The sequence below is a fragment of the Neospora caninum genome, chromosome VI, assembly GCF_000208865.1.
Source record: "Neospora caninum Liverpool complete genome, chromosome VI".
Taxonomy (NCBI): Eukaryota; Apicomplexa; class Conoidasida; order Eucoccidiorida; family Sarcocystidae; genus Neospora; species Neospora caninum.
This window is the reverse complement of record NC_018392.1, coordinates 3,154,803-3,170,547: the sequence shown is the minus strand read 5'-3', so window position 1 is coordinate 3,170,547 and position 15,745 is coordinate 3,154,803. Positions and strand designations below refer to the sequence as shown.

Sequence of the window (15,745 nt, the reverse complement as noted above, 5' to 3'; positions counted from 1 at the left end):
TAGAAGCTAGACCGCTGTGAGCGTCGGAAGACCAGGCTGATCCGGAGTTAGACAGCACATAGAGGCTCAGACCGCAGTTTTGATACCTTCAGTTGCGGCACTGGCGGGAGCATCGGATCCTGAGAGAAAGGGAACGGGAGAAACAGCGGAGGGGAGAAGGGCGAAGCTGAGGCGAGGGCAGGAAAAAGGAAAACGACACGGAGGAACGGAACCCGAGAGACAGAGAGATGCCATACTGGAGGCTGCGGATACAGCGACAACCGCAGCTCAATCAGGAGTCACTCCATAGATCCTGTTTTTCTGGCGCCCGGCTTATTTTTCACGCGGGAATGAGGAAAGATGCGTCTGACGAACGCGCGAAGGAGAGCTGACGATCAAGATGCGCGGGAGCATGAAACCGCGGCCAAAAACGTCTGGGAAACAGAGGAGATGCCAGCGTTGCGCATGTCGAGCGGCACACGAGAGGCACGTCTCTGCAGTGAGTTTCGGAACCCGCCGAAGGGACGAGCTGTGAGGAGAGTTGCCACGGGAAGACGACTGGAAACGCGTTTGCTGCAAGGCACCGCAGTTCAAGTCGTCTCGACAGCCAGAAATCCCGTCTTCACGGGGAAAGAGCGCTCAGTCGCTCGTGTTCCGGCGCTCGGCCGACAGACGCATGCGCAAGACAAGGACGTGAGAGGAAACAGCACAGAAATTCCCCTGGCAGTCTTTCGTTTTTTCCGAATACCCTGCTAGACCAAATCTCCTTCCTCAATCGGATTTCGGTCAGTTGCTGTCACGAATCTCTCGGTATAATACCTTCATTGGGCTCCGCCGCATGATAGCGCGACGCTCACCACAGGCAATCTCCAGTGAACGGCAGTTGAGGTAAGACACAACACCCAGGATTCCCAAAAGCGCACAGGGCGTTCTGCGGACTCTTTCCCCTTCGGGAATTCGGAGCGGCGACCTCCGCCTGCCGTTGCCGTAATTGTTCAAGCTTTTTCGGCAACAAACTCGGCGAGCTCTCCGTCCACGATGGACGACGCGCCGCGAGCCTGCACACCGCTGCACAGCCCGTATACTCAGAGTGCTACGGTCTCGGAACTACTAGCTTGGTTTGAGCTGAAATTCTGAAACAAACAGGTAGACGGCTTCAGAGTACGCTACAGAAACTCTTTCCGTGATTGCCTAACCAAAAATCTGTTGGATCGCGGCACGAGACTGAGACAGCCCGAGTCGCAGGGGGGGGGGGGGGGGGGAACTGCGGCGTACGCTGCCAAAACTGTGACCGAAAGGGTTCCGCTCTAGAATGCGTTTGGCATTGCCTTCTGAGGGGTTGCCAAACTGAAGAGCGCTGGCTACTACCGAGCTGCAAGAACGCGATGCTCCTCTATATGCCTCTTCAACGTGTAGGGAGAACCCTCATGCTGAGGTGCTCGGAAAGAAATGCTGGAGGCGTGTTTTCGCGGAATCTCAAGGATCTTTTATTTCCCAGTTGTTCAGTATGCAACGCGGTTTCCAGTTGCACGGCTCCAGGGACTGAACGCTGCTGCAGACCGTCTCCGAAAGTAACCGCGAATCGGTTTTTACAAGAAACATCTGGCTGCTGAACTGACACACGTACCCGGTTTCACCAGCTGCTGGGGATACCGGACACCACACAAAGCGTCACCAGCCGTTTGGTGCCTTTCGAAGCCTATTCCCTCTGGAACATCTCGACACACAACGCACTCCCACAGTTGAAACACGACTCAGTCCCGCAGGTTGCGGAGTTTTCGCACGTGCGGGCTTTTCCTTCCTTTCTGGCGGAGCGCGAATGCGCTGGGGAGAACCCCGTCGGCGGCCCCCAGAGGGACGGAATGTCCAACCACGGTTTGTGAATTGGGCACTCCTGCGCTGAACACAAACAGACGCGGCTCAAGTGCTCCAGGACGGCTTCCTCTTCCTCAGATAAAAAAGGTCCGGCGTCTGAAGCCGAACCCGTCGCCGCAGAATCTGGCTCCACACTCCCCGCTGGCGCTTTGGATTCGCGGTTTCCTGCCGCCTTCTCGTGACGGTGATCGAGAGCCGCCGCCCGAAGCAGCAGAGAAGCGTTAAGAATTTCCAAGACGCGAGCGGCAGGCTTTCCGTTGCACAGCATCAATGACCACCGTCCAAAAGTGCACGATATTTGTTCGTTGCAGCGACCGCGTTCCGACTCTGGCGGTAGCACTGACACACAAGTACACCCCGCAGGCGCCTTCGGGTGAACGCACGGTTTCTCGCGGTCCCCTCCTTCCCCGATTGCCCCGTCCTGGCATTCCGCGTCGTCCCCGATGTCGAAGAAAGACCGTCGGATGTGAATATGCAGTTTCTTATCAACGAGGACTTCCCGTATCACCCCGTGATCCTCCAGCAAGCGTCCGAACGGCCTCGACGCCTGCAGCACGGCAGCCCTGACTTCTTCCGGAAGAGCCTCCAATCTCACCAGAAGAAGACCGTAGGACAGCGCTGGACCCCAGGCGGTTTCCTCCGTTTTCGAGGTTCGCGAAGCCGACTGAACACTTGTGCGCGCCTCAGAAGTTGCTAGGGATGTGCTGCCAGGATGAGACCCATCTGTGCCTTCGCTCGTCGATGAAGACGCACCGTCTGTTACCTGGCAACACGCAGATTTTGATCGCGCCGGACTGGCCCGAGAGGCAACCGCCGACGAAGCGAGAACATTCAGGGTGATGTGCCGCAAATAAAGTGAGTCACCGTCACCACCAGGAGACGCGCTGGAAGGAGCGGCCGTTTCCCAGCATGAACTTGCAGTGCTCGAATCTGCGCCGTCTTCGCTGGAGTGCCGCCCGCAGTTTCGATCGCCGTCAGCCGCGCGCGTCGGGCTACGTTGTGGAGCGAGGAGCTGTAACCAGTTGCCCATGCCGTTCCGTCCCTCCTTGCCTGTCTCCTTTTTGCGCTCGGGACGATCCTTCGGTTCCGTCGCGTCGCTCGTTTGTGCGCCGGAAGGACTGTGAACCACGGCTAGGGGACGAAGGAGAAGGTCCGAGGCGCACAGGCGCTTCCCGACAAGCGTTAGGTTGCATCGGTGGTTCAAAATCAGCCGGAAAACGGGACACAGAATTTCATCCTGTGCGAAGCCGAATGGCCGGATTCCCGACCCTGTGGACGCGAGGCTCTCCGAGTCGCCGTCGCGCACTCCGCTGACTCCGTGGAGCCTCGCCTCTCTTCGGAAGTCCGCAGCCGGCATCTCCTCCGTTTCTGAGCTCGGTCCACCGTTGTAGTTCCCTTCTGAAAACTCTGCATTTTTAGCACTCCCTGAAGACCAGGAGCAAAGACCCTGGCGCATCCGCTCGGCGGTGTCGATCTCCCAGAAAGAGGCAGTTGCAAAGTGACTCCTCAACAGATTCAGACGCCTGAGTTCCGCGGCCTGTCCAACTTCTGGGACGCCGTCGGGGGTGTCTGTACACCTGGTCTCTTCTCGAGGGTTGTTCCCTTCACTGCTCTTTGCTTTTTCGGAGTCGTCGTTGACAAAGGCTGCGTGTTTCTCTGGAGTCGGCTCCGCACCTGCTTCTCTTGACGCGTCGACTTCCCCCCACCAGCTGTACGAACTCGGCAAAACGAAGGGACGCGCCTGGGATCGCGCAAAAAGGGAGGCAGCCGCAGGAGAAAGTGACGGTTCCGCCATGGCTGCGGCTGCTTGAAAGGCATCAGAAAGATCCTTCCTGCGGTGTGAAGTTTCCCCGCGAGAACTCCAGAAATCTGCCAAACTTTCTGCGCACGTTTCGCTACTGGTCACCTTTCGGTCCAGGATTTCTGCGAGGCACACGGACAGGCGCCGCGCTCCGTGGTGGCGAGACGGTGACCGGGAACCGCAAGCGAGGGCTTTGACTACATCCCCAGATTTGGCGGTGGTTTGGACAGAAAAGGGGAAAATGTGGCAGACTTGCTGAGCCAGCAAAGCGATACTGGTACGGAAAAGGAGGACGGAAAGGAAGAAAGACGGGGGAAACAAGACGTTGGCCGCAGGAGAGGCAAAACCGAGAAATCGCAACACCCACCGGCTGTGGCCTTTCCGACACGCCTCTGGGCTGCCGATGTGGGAATCCGGCAACGGAGTGGACAGAATGAGCGTCTGTTCCTGCAGTTTTCGCTTGTTCCTTCAGAAGGCCTAGCTTCTAAACAGACGCGATACCGGCGAACGGAGAGCGAGAGAGACAGACACACACGAGGACACGGCGCAACCGCAACTTCTCGTCTCTCGTGAGCCGCAGAGAATGCTCCCCCGATAGAGACGAAGGCGGCCAGGCGGTCTTTCTTTCCCAAGAAATACACGCACACGCCTTCTGCATCTCTTGATAGAAAAGTATGCGCATCTGCGGAGAGTGACCCTCTGGTAACTGTCTCCTGTAGGCCGAGAGAGTGTGAGACGCAGGTTCGCCGGAACTGTGCGGAGAGTGTCTTGCGAAACGAAGACACACAGCGCAGGACGCGTCGACACGGCGAGAAACTCACGGGTTGACTCGGCTGCCCTCCCACAGCGGCAGCAGCTTGGGGATTTCTCTCGAAAATCCACGAAAAAATCTGCACATTGAGACAACAGGACCAAGCAGTCACGAGCGCCACGAAACCTGCGGCAGGAGAGGAGAAATTCAATGGAAATTGGGCGGAAGTTGGGCACAGAGGTTCCACTCGACGCAGCAGCGGAGACAGCTCTCTCCTCAGAGACTGCGCGCGCTACGCCACGTAGAAACCGAGAGCGCCTTCTGCCGTATACGCAGACGGCCCTCCGCATCCAAAATAGTCGCACGGTTCAGATTCTGTCCTTTGTGCTTCCTGTTTCCCCTGGTTTGAAACGGGCGTTTCTGCCGTCTCTCCCCACCTCATGGGCTCGTCTTTCTGCGGTGCCGCCGCCCGTCGGTACCTCTCTGAGCAGCCTTGCTTCCTCCCGGAGACACTCTCACTTTCCTGGCTGTCTCTCTTTTGACTGCGCACTTAGCCCTCCTCTGCTCCGGCGCCATCTAAAGGCTCGCCTGCGTCATCGACAGACTCGCGCCTCCGTCCTGCAGCCTGGCCCTCTCTTCCTTCGACTCCTCTTCTCCGTCTCCTGCCCCGATGCCTCCCGCCGACGCCGGCGACTCCTCGCCCCTGTCTCCTCCCGCCGACGCCGGCGACCCCTCGCCCCTGTCTCCTCCCGCGTTCGGCGCTCTGCCCGGATCCTGCTCGACCGCTCCGTGCCTCGGCGACAGAGTTGCCCAGTGTCTCTTCAGCGTCTTTGCGCGCGACATCCCGAGGCGAGGCAAACCCGACGAGGCTACCGGAGAGTGGACTGTCTTGGCCGGCTTTGCTCTGGAGGAGGTTCCACCGGACCAAGACGCACAGGCGCACGCGCAAAACGAAGGCGAGAGCTCCAACCGACGGAGCAGGGAGGAGCAGAATGGAGGGGGACGAGGAAGAAAGTCGCTGCCTCAGCGGGAGGACGAGCGTCTCCGTTCGTCCTTCGCCCCGGAAGACGAGACGTGTCTCTCATCTGCCTCCGACGCAGGCGAAGAGAAAACGGCTCTCGTCGCGGTGAACCATCTGCAACAACTTCCCTCTTGTTCTCGCTCTTCTCCCTCGTTCTCGCCCTCCAACTCGTCTGTGTTTCACCCTCTCGTCGTCGCCACCGGCTCTCGATGCATTGGGCGCTGTCGGCTTGTCCCCCCCGCGCACATGCCGTCGCAGGGAGACGAAAAGGCAAGGCCGCACTGGAAGCATGGAAGCGCCGATCTGAAGACAGTTTGTGCCTCAGAGTCGCTCCCTCGAAAGAGTGCCTGCGGCCATGCGTCGAACGGCGACGTTGCTTCGATTCCGCCCGTCTCGTCTTTCTCGTCTCCCAACGCCTCTCTCGGCGAGCCGACGGAGCCGGGAGTGCATGCGCAGGCAGAGCAGCCCGAGAGTGCGGAAGATCACACCACGACGCCGTCGAAGAAGACGCGCCGAGCGTCGTCGCCGAGTGATGGAGGTGATCGTCTCGTTCCTTTCCATGCGGGCCCCGGGACGGCGATGATCCCGGAGACAGAACAACCTGCCGGTGATAGTTCGCCCTCTTCGAAGACGCCAATGGCGACTGAGAGAGCAGACGAGAACGCGACCGGGAAGAGGGGAGCAGGGACGAAGCGTGCGAGTGAAGCGCAGCCGTCACAGCCTTCGCCTTCGCCTCGCCTGTCGTGTTCTCCGTGTTCTGGCTCCTCGTCATCGGCGTGCGCTTCGTCTTCTTCGGCTTCCGCGTCGCTTTCGGGTTCTGCATCCCGCTCGGAGTCTGCAGCGCGTTCCGCCTGCTCCGGGGGTCAGCAGAGACCAGGCTGCGTGGACGGCTCGGCGTCCGTCCCCCGAGAGCACAGAAAGAGAACGCATGGGTGTGCAGTTCCCCCTCCTGACACACTCGCCGGTGATGATGCGAATCCAGGAACAGAGATCGAGGCGGAAACAGAAGCTTCTCTGTCCTCACCTGTTCCACCTGAAGTGTATAGGCAGTGGATGCAGGGGAGTTGCGTCTCCGTTCACGATTCCCACGCAGAAGTGCTCGCCAGACGGTCGCTCAAACGGTACTTGGTCCTCGGAATGCTCTCTCAACTGCATGCGTTCCTTTCGGAGGTGCGCGAGAGAACGCTTCAGGTCGATGCCTTTTTGACGCGACTCCTGCGACGAGACAGAGACGCGCGCGCCCGAGGTCCACAACAAAATCGAGGAAACGCTACAGCCAAAGTGCAAGAAGAAACTCAGAAGTTCCTGGAGGAAGGGGAACATGCCATGTGCACGAGGACAAACAGTCAAGGTGAACGCCCCAGCGGAGGCGAGGCACAGCAGGTACAGGAACTCGACAAGACAGAGGACGGCGCGAACCGCGTTGCAAACGAGAACCTGAACACGCATGCGGAGGACGAACGTCGGCTGGTCGACGACTTCCCTGCGGCTGTGCATGCGTTGTCTCTTCTCCTTCTTCACCCCTTCCCTTCGTCTCTTGCGCTTCTCTCCCCTTCGCATTCTGTGTTCTCTTTGCCGTTACCTGGCACGGGAGAACCCGATCGTAGTCCGGAGGTTTGCTCAGGCGCGAAGAGCTGGATCGAGTTGGTGCCTCTCGCGCTCCGCTTCCGAACGCGGAAAGGCATGCGCCTGCACTTCTATGCCTCCATGGCCCCCTGCGGAGATGCTGCTGTCGCCCCGCGGGACGAAGAACAGGAAAGCAAAGACGCAGGCGACAAAGGGCGAGAGGGACAGAACGCGGAGGCGAAGGGAGAAGGCGAGGAACGGGGAGAAAAAAGCGGGGCAATCCACGGAAGGCCCCAGGCAGTCGGCAAAGGCCCCCACGACGAACGAAACGCAGCGAGAAGTGCAGAGGCAAATGCCGCAGGCCATGCGACAGAAGCGGCGAAAAGAGCGGGAGGCGAGGAAGGAAGCGGAGGATGCCCAGGAGAGTTTCAGGGGCCAGGTAAAGGCGGGAGGAACCAGTGCGTTGCCAGCAGAGGGAAGGAAAACGAAGAGGGGGATACGCTTCCTGTGAGAGACAGTGGAAGTGAGAAGCTGTGTGAGGCGAGGAAGGTGAACGAGCAAAGAGGACAGTCTCCTTCAGTCCCTTTCCGTTTTCGGCCAACGGGCGCCAAGCCAGTCTCAGCTGAAGAACGCGTCGACGAGAAGACCAGCCTTCAGACTTCGGGAAAAGACCTCCTCTCTGTTCAGAAGCGAGGCCTTCTCCGCTTCAAACCGGGTACGACTCGCAGAATCCGAGCCTTCGCGTTGCGAGTGTTTTTCTACCTCTTCCTCTGTGCGGAGTTCTTCTGACGGTGATTTTTTGTTGCTCGGCGTGTCCTGGCTTGAGAGTGTCGTCTGCGTTTCGATTCAAGAAAAGAAACCTTTCCCTTCTTTTTTCTCGAGCCTCTCGTGTGCGATTGCTGCATGGTGTATGCGGCTGAATCGCTCCCTCTCTGTTGAAGTTAGACTTGAGTCTGGCCTTTATACGCTTCCGCGCGCCGTTCACCTGTGTCGCTCCGCTTTTCTTTTGGTTCGGTCACAGACGCTTCGCGTTCCTCTTGTCGTGTTCCGCGTGCAGGCCGCAGTGATTTACCTAGCCACTTGCGATCGCTGTCTCTCAGTTGCAGCGATAAGATCTGGAGTTGGAATTGTCTAGGGTGGGGAGGCGCAGTGCTTTCCACGTGTCTCACATCCCCGCTCTTCCCTTTTGCCATCACCATCGGCGAGCCGTCCGTCTCCCTTTCGGCCTTGGAGTCGTCGCTGTTGTTTCGTCACGCGTGGGACAACGACGTTGGACGCGGGCACGCTGCAGAGCCGCAGGCAAGTCTTGACCAGCCCTTTCCGCATTCGCAACGCTACTGTCTCCACAGGCGGGACGTTCCTCGCCTAGTTAAAACGACAGCCGCAACTCTCTTTTCGGCATCGCGCGAAGCTGCGGAGAGACGGCGACTGGTCACCACGGGCGAGAGACTTGCTGTCTCTCCGGAAGCGAGGCAGCAAGCAGTCAGAGAAGAGAAACGAGAAAGCGCGGGGAAGAACGCGAGCCTGGCAGGCAACAGACACGGCAACAATCTCGGGAAAGAAACGATAGGCGAGAGGCGGTTGACGCACGAACTGGAGAGGCACGAAGCCGAGGCCAGGAATGGTGAGGGACGGCAAGGTGATGGAAGCACATCGATGCGAGACCGATCGGGTTTCCTTGGTCACACTCCGCCTGCAGACAGCAAAGTGGAGGTAGCGCTGGAAAACCCAGAGGGGCGGGCGGCACCGTCCAAAGGTCTCAGTAGTGCCGCCAGTTGTTCCAAGAAGCAACGCAAAACGAAAGAATGGGAAGGAAAGTGTTCGCTTCCTCCCGTTCGGTCGTCTGGCCTCTCAATCGCGTGGCATCGACCGCCCAGCAGTGAGTTCCCGCGTAGGTACGAGGCTCTTCTGTCCCTCGCGAGCCGTCCGACGGGCGCTGGACTGTCTGAGGATGCGTCGGCGAGCGTGGAGTCTCACCGAATGCCTGCCAAGCCCCGCGTTGACCTGCGACCGAAACGCGTTTTCCAGGGAGACGCCGAGGCCAGAGAACGAGAGCACGCCCGCGGCCAAAACCGCAGTCAGAGAAGCTGCACTCGAGCGAAGGCGCTTTGTGAAACTGGATCTTGCGAACAGGTGAGAACCAGCTCTTCGCGTTCTCCTGTGGCGCCGGAGCTCGCGTCGGACGTGGCCGTCGACTGCGTTTCCCCAGATAAGCGCGCAGGCGCAGGAGATAAGAAAATAAGTTTGTCACCTCCAGCTTCGCACGCCGGTTGTCTCACACCGCACGCGTTGCCCGGAAGCGAGAACGGGACAGGCGTAGCGGAGTCGACTGGCGGTTGGGAGGCGAGCGACAGAGAGGCCGAGCGGGACACGCCTGTCTGCGTTTGCCGTGCTGCCTCTTTGAAAGCGTTTCACGAGGTCACGGTTGGCCGCAGTGGTCTCTTGCACCGTAGTGTGCAGAAACGGGCGGCAAATTGTAGCTATTTTCACTCCGATCTCTGCAAGGCTAACCTGGCTCGTATGTATCTCCATCTGACCAGACTTAGGACGGAGGACTTGCCAAAGCTGTTGGGTACCGCTTTGGCGGCTCTGGCGACTGCAGTGGAGGAACTCGAACATTGCACGTCTTTGTTCGCTACTCGAAACGTCGTTGAAACGGGGAGAAAAGTGCTGGACGAAGCCCGCAGACGAGGGTTGGGTAGCCAGGGGTTGGAGCACGCCCCTTTCGGCAGAACCGTCGCCGCAACGCAAGAGAAAAGATTGCCAAGTGTCGCGGAAGGAGCCGAAAGCTCCGCGATCACGTACGGGAGTCTGAAAGCTCTATCTGTTGAATATCAAAAGAGGAAGGGAGAGTGGCGAGCCTGTGATGGCGGCTGGCAACGAAAGGGCCCTAGCTTCCAGTTGCCAATGCCCAGAGCAGATTCCACCGCCGACCCACTCGACTTCATCGTCGAGAACTTTTGTTTGGATCCTCCGACGCGTCTTACAGACGGTTTCGGTAATGCGCAGCGCACACAGCGGCATGCGAGCGCAGAGACTGAGACTCAGTGCCATGCTCGAGGGTGAGCGACGACAAACCAAAAACGAAAATGTGAACGCAAGATTCTCGCTAAGGAAATGGACGTATCGATTTACCCGGAGAACGCGCAGCCGCTGTGGAAACTGTAACCACGCTGCACAGGTGGTGCCGTTTCACCTGGGCATACGCACGAGTGTCTTTAATGTTTTTCTTCTCCAGTGTTTAGTCAGGAGCGTATCTCAAGGGAAACGGGACACGGGTGAAGTTTCGGTATGTGTAATGAAACGGCCAACATTTGAAGCGTGTCGCACAGCGTGGACAATCGAATGAAACAATGTACTCCAACGCTACTATAAGTCTCTAACGTACCTTTTACCTTCAACTGTGCGGAACGTAACAAAGCTCCAGACAAAGAACTTGATATTGTGTTCTAATTCCCCGTGTTCTCCCACTGAGAGGGACGACGCTGCTCCATGATTTGCATGTTCCGTAAAAGACTGTTCATTTGAATTGTTTTATCCTGAAGGACGTGGGCAGTCAGTTTCGTCCCTCGAAGCTCGCAATAAATTACCTCGTGTTACGGTCCCCGACCGCCTCACCGCATGTGGCGAGACCCAACCGAGGATGACCGAGGAGTACCCGAATTTTGGCCAATGTGAAACGCTAGGCATCCGGTCAGGCGTGGTTGTTCTTTTGTCCGCAGCCGGGAATAAAAGGAACACAACTGAGCGCGAAAAAGACTTTTGTTGTGCATGAACTGTCCGTATTCGACACCACACAGTCCACCAAACCGTGTGCAACTGCGAAAGCGAGATTAGCAGGACCAGAAGCCTGCTGTCGCTTCATTCTTGTTCGCTCAGCATTCTCGCCCCCCCCCCCCCCCCCATCCCAGACTTCAGACATGTCCAGATGAGGGCAACCCTGTGCAAAGCCTGAACTCACTCGATCTTTCTATTCTGTCTGACCGCGAAACGCGTATGTCAGCTGGACCAGGCACCCGTTTCCGGCTTAGAGGAACCTATGCAGGTAGCATACCCGATCCGACAACGATTCACAGGATTATTTTTATCACCTGTTGCGCTGGGGGGGGCAGTTTTTGATCCGTCTCTGATCGGAAACGCAGGCGAGGGCGCTTCGGAAGTGGACGCGTTCTAGGAGTGTCTCCGCTCCCCCCATTGGGGGTATGCGCAGCTTGCTGCCGATGTTCCACGGACTTCCCGTCCTGAGTCTTCCAACACGAAAAACGAATATTGCAGTGGTACACGCACCCACAGCCGCCCTGGATGTTTCAGTGCATATATTTGAGCCATACCCAGATCATCGCCGCGCTGAAGAGCGACAGCTGTGGCCTCTTCTACAGCTCAAAGTGCTATCTTGCACAAAGCTGTCGACACTCATCGGCCGCTCGGTCTTCCGGCGTCTCGGGTTTTTGTTTCTAGCACGTTGCTGTGAATGCTGAGATCAAGCGTAGAATTCCAGTCTCTGCAGAAGGTCTGTGCATTTCTCGACACTCAACATCCATTCGTGCTCTGCGATTGACCTTTTCACTTGTACTCAACGGGTTTCTGGTAAGCGGTGTACTACTCCCGTGGACGGACTTGGTTTTGTCTATTCCAGCTGCAGACGTTCCGCGACGGGATGGCTTCGCATCCCTGGTTCTGATGTCTGTTTGATTCCTACGGAATGTGCAGATCCCGTTTCCGTCTTGTCTAATGTCTTTTCCGCGAAACGATGGCGGAGCCGTCTGTGCCGGTACCGCCGTGTCCAGTTTCACAACCCGCGCCAGCGACTAGTCGAGCTCCACAGGATAGCGCGACGTCTGATTCAACAGTCAGAAAACATGTTCACAGAACTGCTACCGGGGACAGGGGCGGCAGGAGGATAACTGAAGCAGGTTTTTTTTCTTCGTTGCTGCAGCGGCTTTCCTTCGGTCTCGCCAGCTGCTCAGACGTGAGACGGGGACAGGACGGCCTTGGTGAGCTCCTCGTCGCGGAGTCGCCGCCCGGAGATGCAAGCGCGTGCACACTTCCATCATCGTTTTTTCGAAATACCGACGACGATTGGCTTCCCGTAGCCTGCGGACGACCTGCCAGAGCCCCGCCATCCAAGACGCCTGAGGGTCTGCTTTCGCAGGCTGGCGGTGAAGAAGACCTTTCCTCTTCGAACGAGTCCAGCGCTCACGAAGCAACCAACTCCCCTCTCTCTGCCTGTGAGTTTCTGCCCAGACATTGTCTTTGCGCTCAGCCGTTCGCCGTCGGAACTCCTGCGTGCACAGTCCCGTTTTCATCATGCCTCTCGCGGGCTGATTTCCACAGCTGCCTACCGCCGCCCACCTCTCCTGATACCTCCTCTGCCTCGTTCTGTGAAAAGGCGCACTTTCTGAATGTTCCCCTCTCGTCCCGCCATCCTGAAAGCCATGCGTCGTCGCCTCCTGCTGCGTCTAGCCTCCCGCACGCAGTGCCTGTCTCCGACGCTGTTGCAACGGAGGGGCGAGATTGCCGACACTCCACCTCATCCGGGCTCTGGCTGACTCCTATTCCCGCGGAGTCGGTGTCTCCAAAACTGTCCATGTCTGCGTCCACAATCAATGCTGCAGACGGTCTTCGCCCGACAGCAGCCTCGGTATGCCCACACGATACAGCCTCGTCAAGACCTACCGAAATGCATATCCCTTCGAATCGCCTGGCGCCCGCATCCGGTAGTGCTGAAGAGCCGGCACAATCACCGGGAAGGTGGCGAGCGGCAGAAGAAAGCGGTGGCCTTTCCGAGGAGGCGACAGTCTCGTACATAGGCAGAGGGAGCGTCCACGCGTACGCCACGTTCGTGCAGGGAAGACGTCCAGAGCCCTATACACCTGACAGAGACGGAATCTTTAGTGAAGAAGCTGAGGTTTTCCCTCCCTGCTCCAGCAGCTGTGGCGGGATCTTTTCCCCACAGTCGAGCTCCGAAGGAGGGACATCCTCTACGCGCTCCTCCCGGCGACGAGAGCGAGGAACCGAAGAGGGTCGGACTGCATCAGATGCATGCTGCGTCGGACAAACCCGAGCGGATGACGGTCGCCAGACTTTTGGCGTCTTTAAAATCGCTTTTGATGTATATCAGGGCTGCCGGGCTACTCACATCGACGACAATGAAGTCTCACTTATAGGAGATCCTCTCTTCAAAGAAAGAAGACCGAAAGTAGAAGATCTCGTGTTGATCTCCAGTCGGCACACATAGTTTGTGGCCTTGAGAGAAGTGATGCTTGTTGCAGTGTTCTTACTCCTCAACAGTCTTTTTTTCGGAGTTTTTCCTGTGCAAAGCGCCCGCGTCCGCCCCAACTTCTTTTTCCGGCGGTGCACGTGGAGCAGGGACCGTCGTCGAAAACCAACTGTGTCTCACCTGTGCGGGCAGCACTTCAGTGAGCACTGTGGGATGATGGGATACGTAGGTAGAGAGGAAGGAAAAGAGACAGACATGGCAAAGACGGGGAAGGCAGAAGAAAGAGGGCACGTTGATCTCTCCACGGCGAAGACGGCCCCGGTAAAATTCCTTCTCTTGTCTATTGTGGTGTGTCTCGTTGTCTTTGCCGAGATATTGGAGACACATTGTGACTCGATTCCCCGTCTTACCTGCTGGGAGTGCCGTATTTTTCCATCTGCGAGAAAACAAAGGAGAAACGGGCGAAAACCTCCACCGACAGTGCCGTCAGTACCCATTCTATGTCCTTATCCATGAAGACACGGGGTCCGCCGCCAGTCTGGGACTTTACGGAAGTTTACGGTTTTGGTGACGTGGAACGGAAAGGAAATCATGTGTAGACAGAGGGGAACGGACAGTAGTCGAGAGGCGAACCACCTTGTCTCTCTGCCTCCTCTTCCTCTTTGTGCACCCTCTACATTGAGTTGTGGGTTCGCCTCTGTTCGTTGCGAGATCGAGAGATAGCGACAGTGTCGGTGCACTTTCTTCGTTCTAGGATGCTGAACGAAACGCGTGCTTCCGTGCCGTGTGGCTTAAGCATTTTGACCGGAGTGGAAAATGCCGTTTCAGGCGACTGGATGCCTCTCGCGCGATCATTGTCTCGTCGCGGCAAAGCTGTGCAGTTGACGGTAAATAGACTCGTTCTCTTATCAGTGGACACGCGTTCGGTCGGTCGAGCCTTTTTCCGTTTTAGACGTCCTTTAGTACAAAGAGCAGCTGCGGAGTGTTCGAAGCTGAAGGCAAATGAACCTTTGTATTCCTGAGAAGCAGTCCAGTAAACTGATTAAAGGACCGAAGCACCACGACCAGTTGACCTCCCTTTCCGAATCCACCTTCAGAGTATTTCCTGTTCCTAGCTGTCACACAGTCTCTTGCTTTCGCTATCACATTTGTTCCTTGTCACTCCTTCAGATTAACATCGTCTTCTCGCCAGCACTCTTCCCACTGTTCTCTTTCACGCTCTCTCTGCTTGTTTCTCGACACCTCAAAACCCGTCTGGCTACTGGTGTTGCCTCCCCGCTGCTCTTTGAAATTGTCTGACTCCTGCATCCGACTCTCTCTACTTTCCACTAAGAATCCCTCATTCCCCTCGGCTTTTTTTGGGCCCACCGCCTAGTTGTGTACCTGCTGCCCTCAGGCTATTCTCTTTCATCAACGTTATAACAGTCTCTGGCGTGCGCCCCGTCTCGCTATGCCTCACGTTACTCTTCAGACGCCACCGCCTAGCCTTTTTCGAGTTCTGGTCTAGGATTCGATATCGATTCCATCACAGGAGACAACGCCTCTCTCGGACGTTTTGGTCCTCGCTCCCCCGGGCACGTATCACTGAAGGTGGTTCCAGTCCAATGCGCTACGTTCACTCCCGTCCAGTAACTTATTCTTTCCTCTCTCTGTGCCGTGGCTTCATGTCTCCGGTCTAGATGCATATATCGTTTCTGTTTTTGTGTTGCGCGTCGATTCTCCTGTATGGTATTTCCCCTCCCGTACAGATCATAAAATGGGATTCCTAGTTTTGTACAAACCTGTGGCAAACTACGTACGCGTGAGGCTCAACCTTTACAGTGCTCCACCAGCCTACTGGTGCTGGCATCATGAAAGGAAAAATAAAGAAACCGGTAATCAAGGGACGGAAGGAATACAAGAAAACGGGGAGAGAACCAAGAGCCGGTCCGTCTCGCAGCGTTCTATACTGTCGTCTGCGACAAGCGAAAATAGAACTTTGTTAAAATGAAAACAGTTTCAATTTTCGTGAGCACGCGCTGCTCTCTGCTTCATTCGAAGCGTTGCGGCAACGCCACGCACGCACGATCTTCATTTTCTCAGCCCCAAAAGAAACGCACTCCTTCGTCTTCCCGTTCTTTTTCACCGTTCCACCCTCCGCCCAGAGTCTCGCGTGTCTAATCTCCGTCTCATGCCAACAGTCTGTGTCGTCCCCCAACGTAAGACGAAGACGGAAAAAGGTCTTTTCTCTCCCACCCCGTCGCCCCTCTCACTTTACCTCCGTCTTCTAATATCGCGATTCAAGGTCTGAACCCGCAGTCCCGTTCAGATAGCTTAACGCCCTCGAAGAATGCTGACAGTCAAACGTGAAAACCCGGCCGACCGCTCCCCGATTTTCGTTTTCTTTAGCCGGAGACGAGACGGAAAAACATTTTCGAGAACCGTTTCTAGGAGACACAGGAAGAAAAATCATCGTAAATGTTTCGCTGACGCAACGCGCGACGAATACGCGATGAGACGGATCGGCTCGGGACCTGCGATATAGGGGTTTCC

General features: G+C 57.0%; 3 protein-coding genes across 3 annotated transcripts; 2 read left to right on the top strand and 1 right to left on the bottom strand.

The window, feature by feature from the left end:
- Nucleotides 1-1,678: 1,678 nt before the first annotated feature.
- On the bottom strand, nt 1,679-3,649 carry NCLIV_019240 (conserved hypothetical protein; the record flags this gene model as incomplete). The annotated part of the gene is made up of 1 exon (XM_003882118.1): nt 1,679-3,649. The coding sequence occupies one exon, from the start codon at nt 3,647-3,649 to the stop codon at nt 1,679-1,681; it is 1,971 nt and encodes a 656-aa protein (XP_003882167.1).
- Nucleotides 3,650-5,076: 1,427 nt separating this feature from the next.
- On the top strand, nt 5,077-10,059 carry NCLIV_019230 (conserved hypothetical protein; the record flags this gene model as incomplete). Its single annotated transcript, XM_003882117.1, has 2 exons — nt 5,077-7,708; nt 8,051-10,059. 2 exons carry the CDS (start codon nt 5,077-5,079, stop codon nt 10,057-10,059), a joined length of 4,641 nt encoding a protein of 1,546 aa, XP_003882166.1.
- Nucleotides 10,060-11,743: 1,684 nt separating this feature from the next.
- Nucleotides 11,744-13,231, top strand: NCLIV_019220 (conserved hypothetical protein; the record flags this gene model as incomplete). The annotated part of the gene is made up of 1 exon (XM_003882116.1): nt 11,744-13,231. One exon carries the CDS (start codon nt 11,744-11,746, stop codon nt 13,229-13,231), a length of 1,488 nt encoding a protein of 495 aa, XP_003882165.1.
- Nucleotides 13,232-15,745: the final 2,514 nt, after the last annotated feature.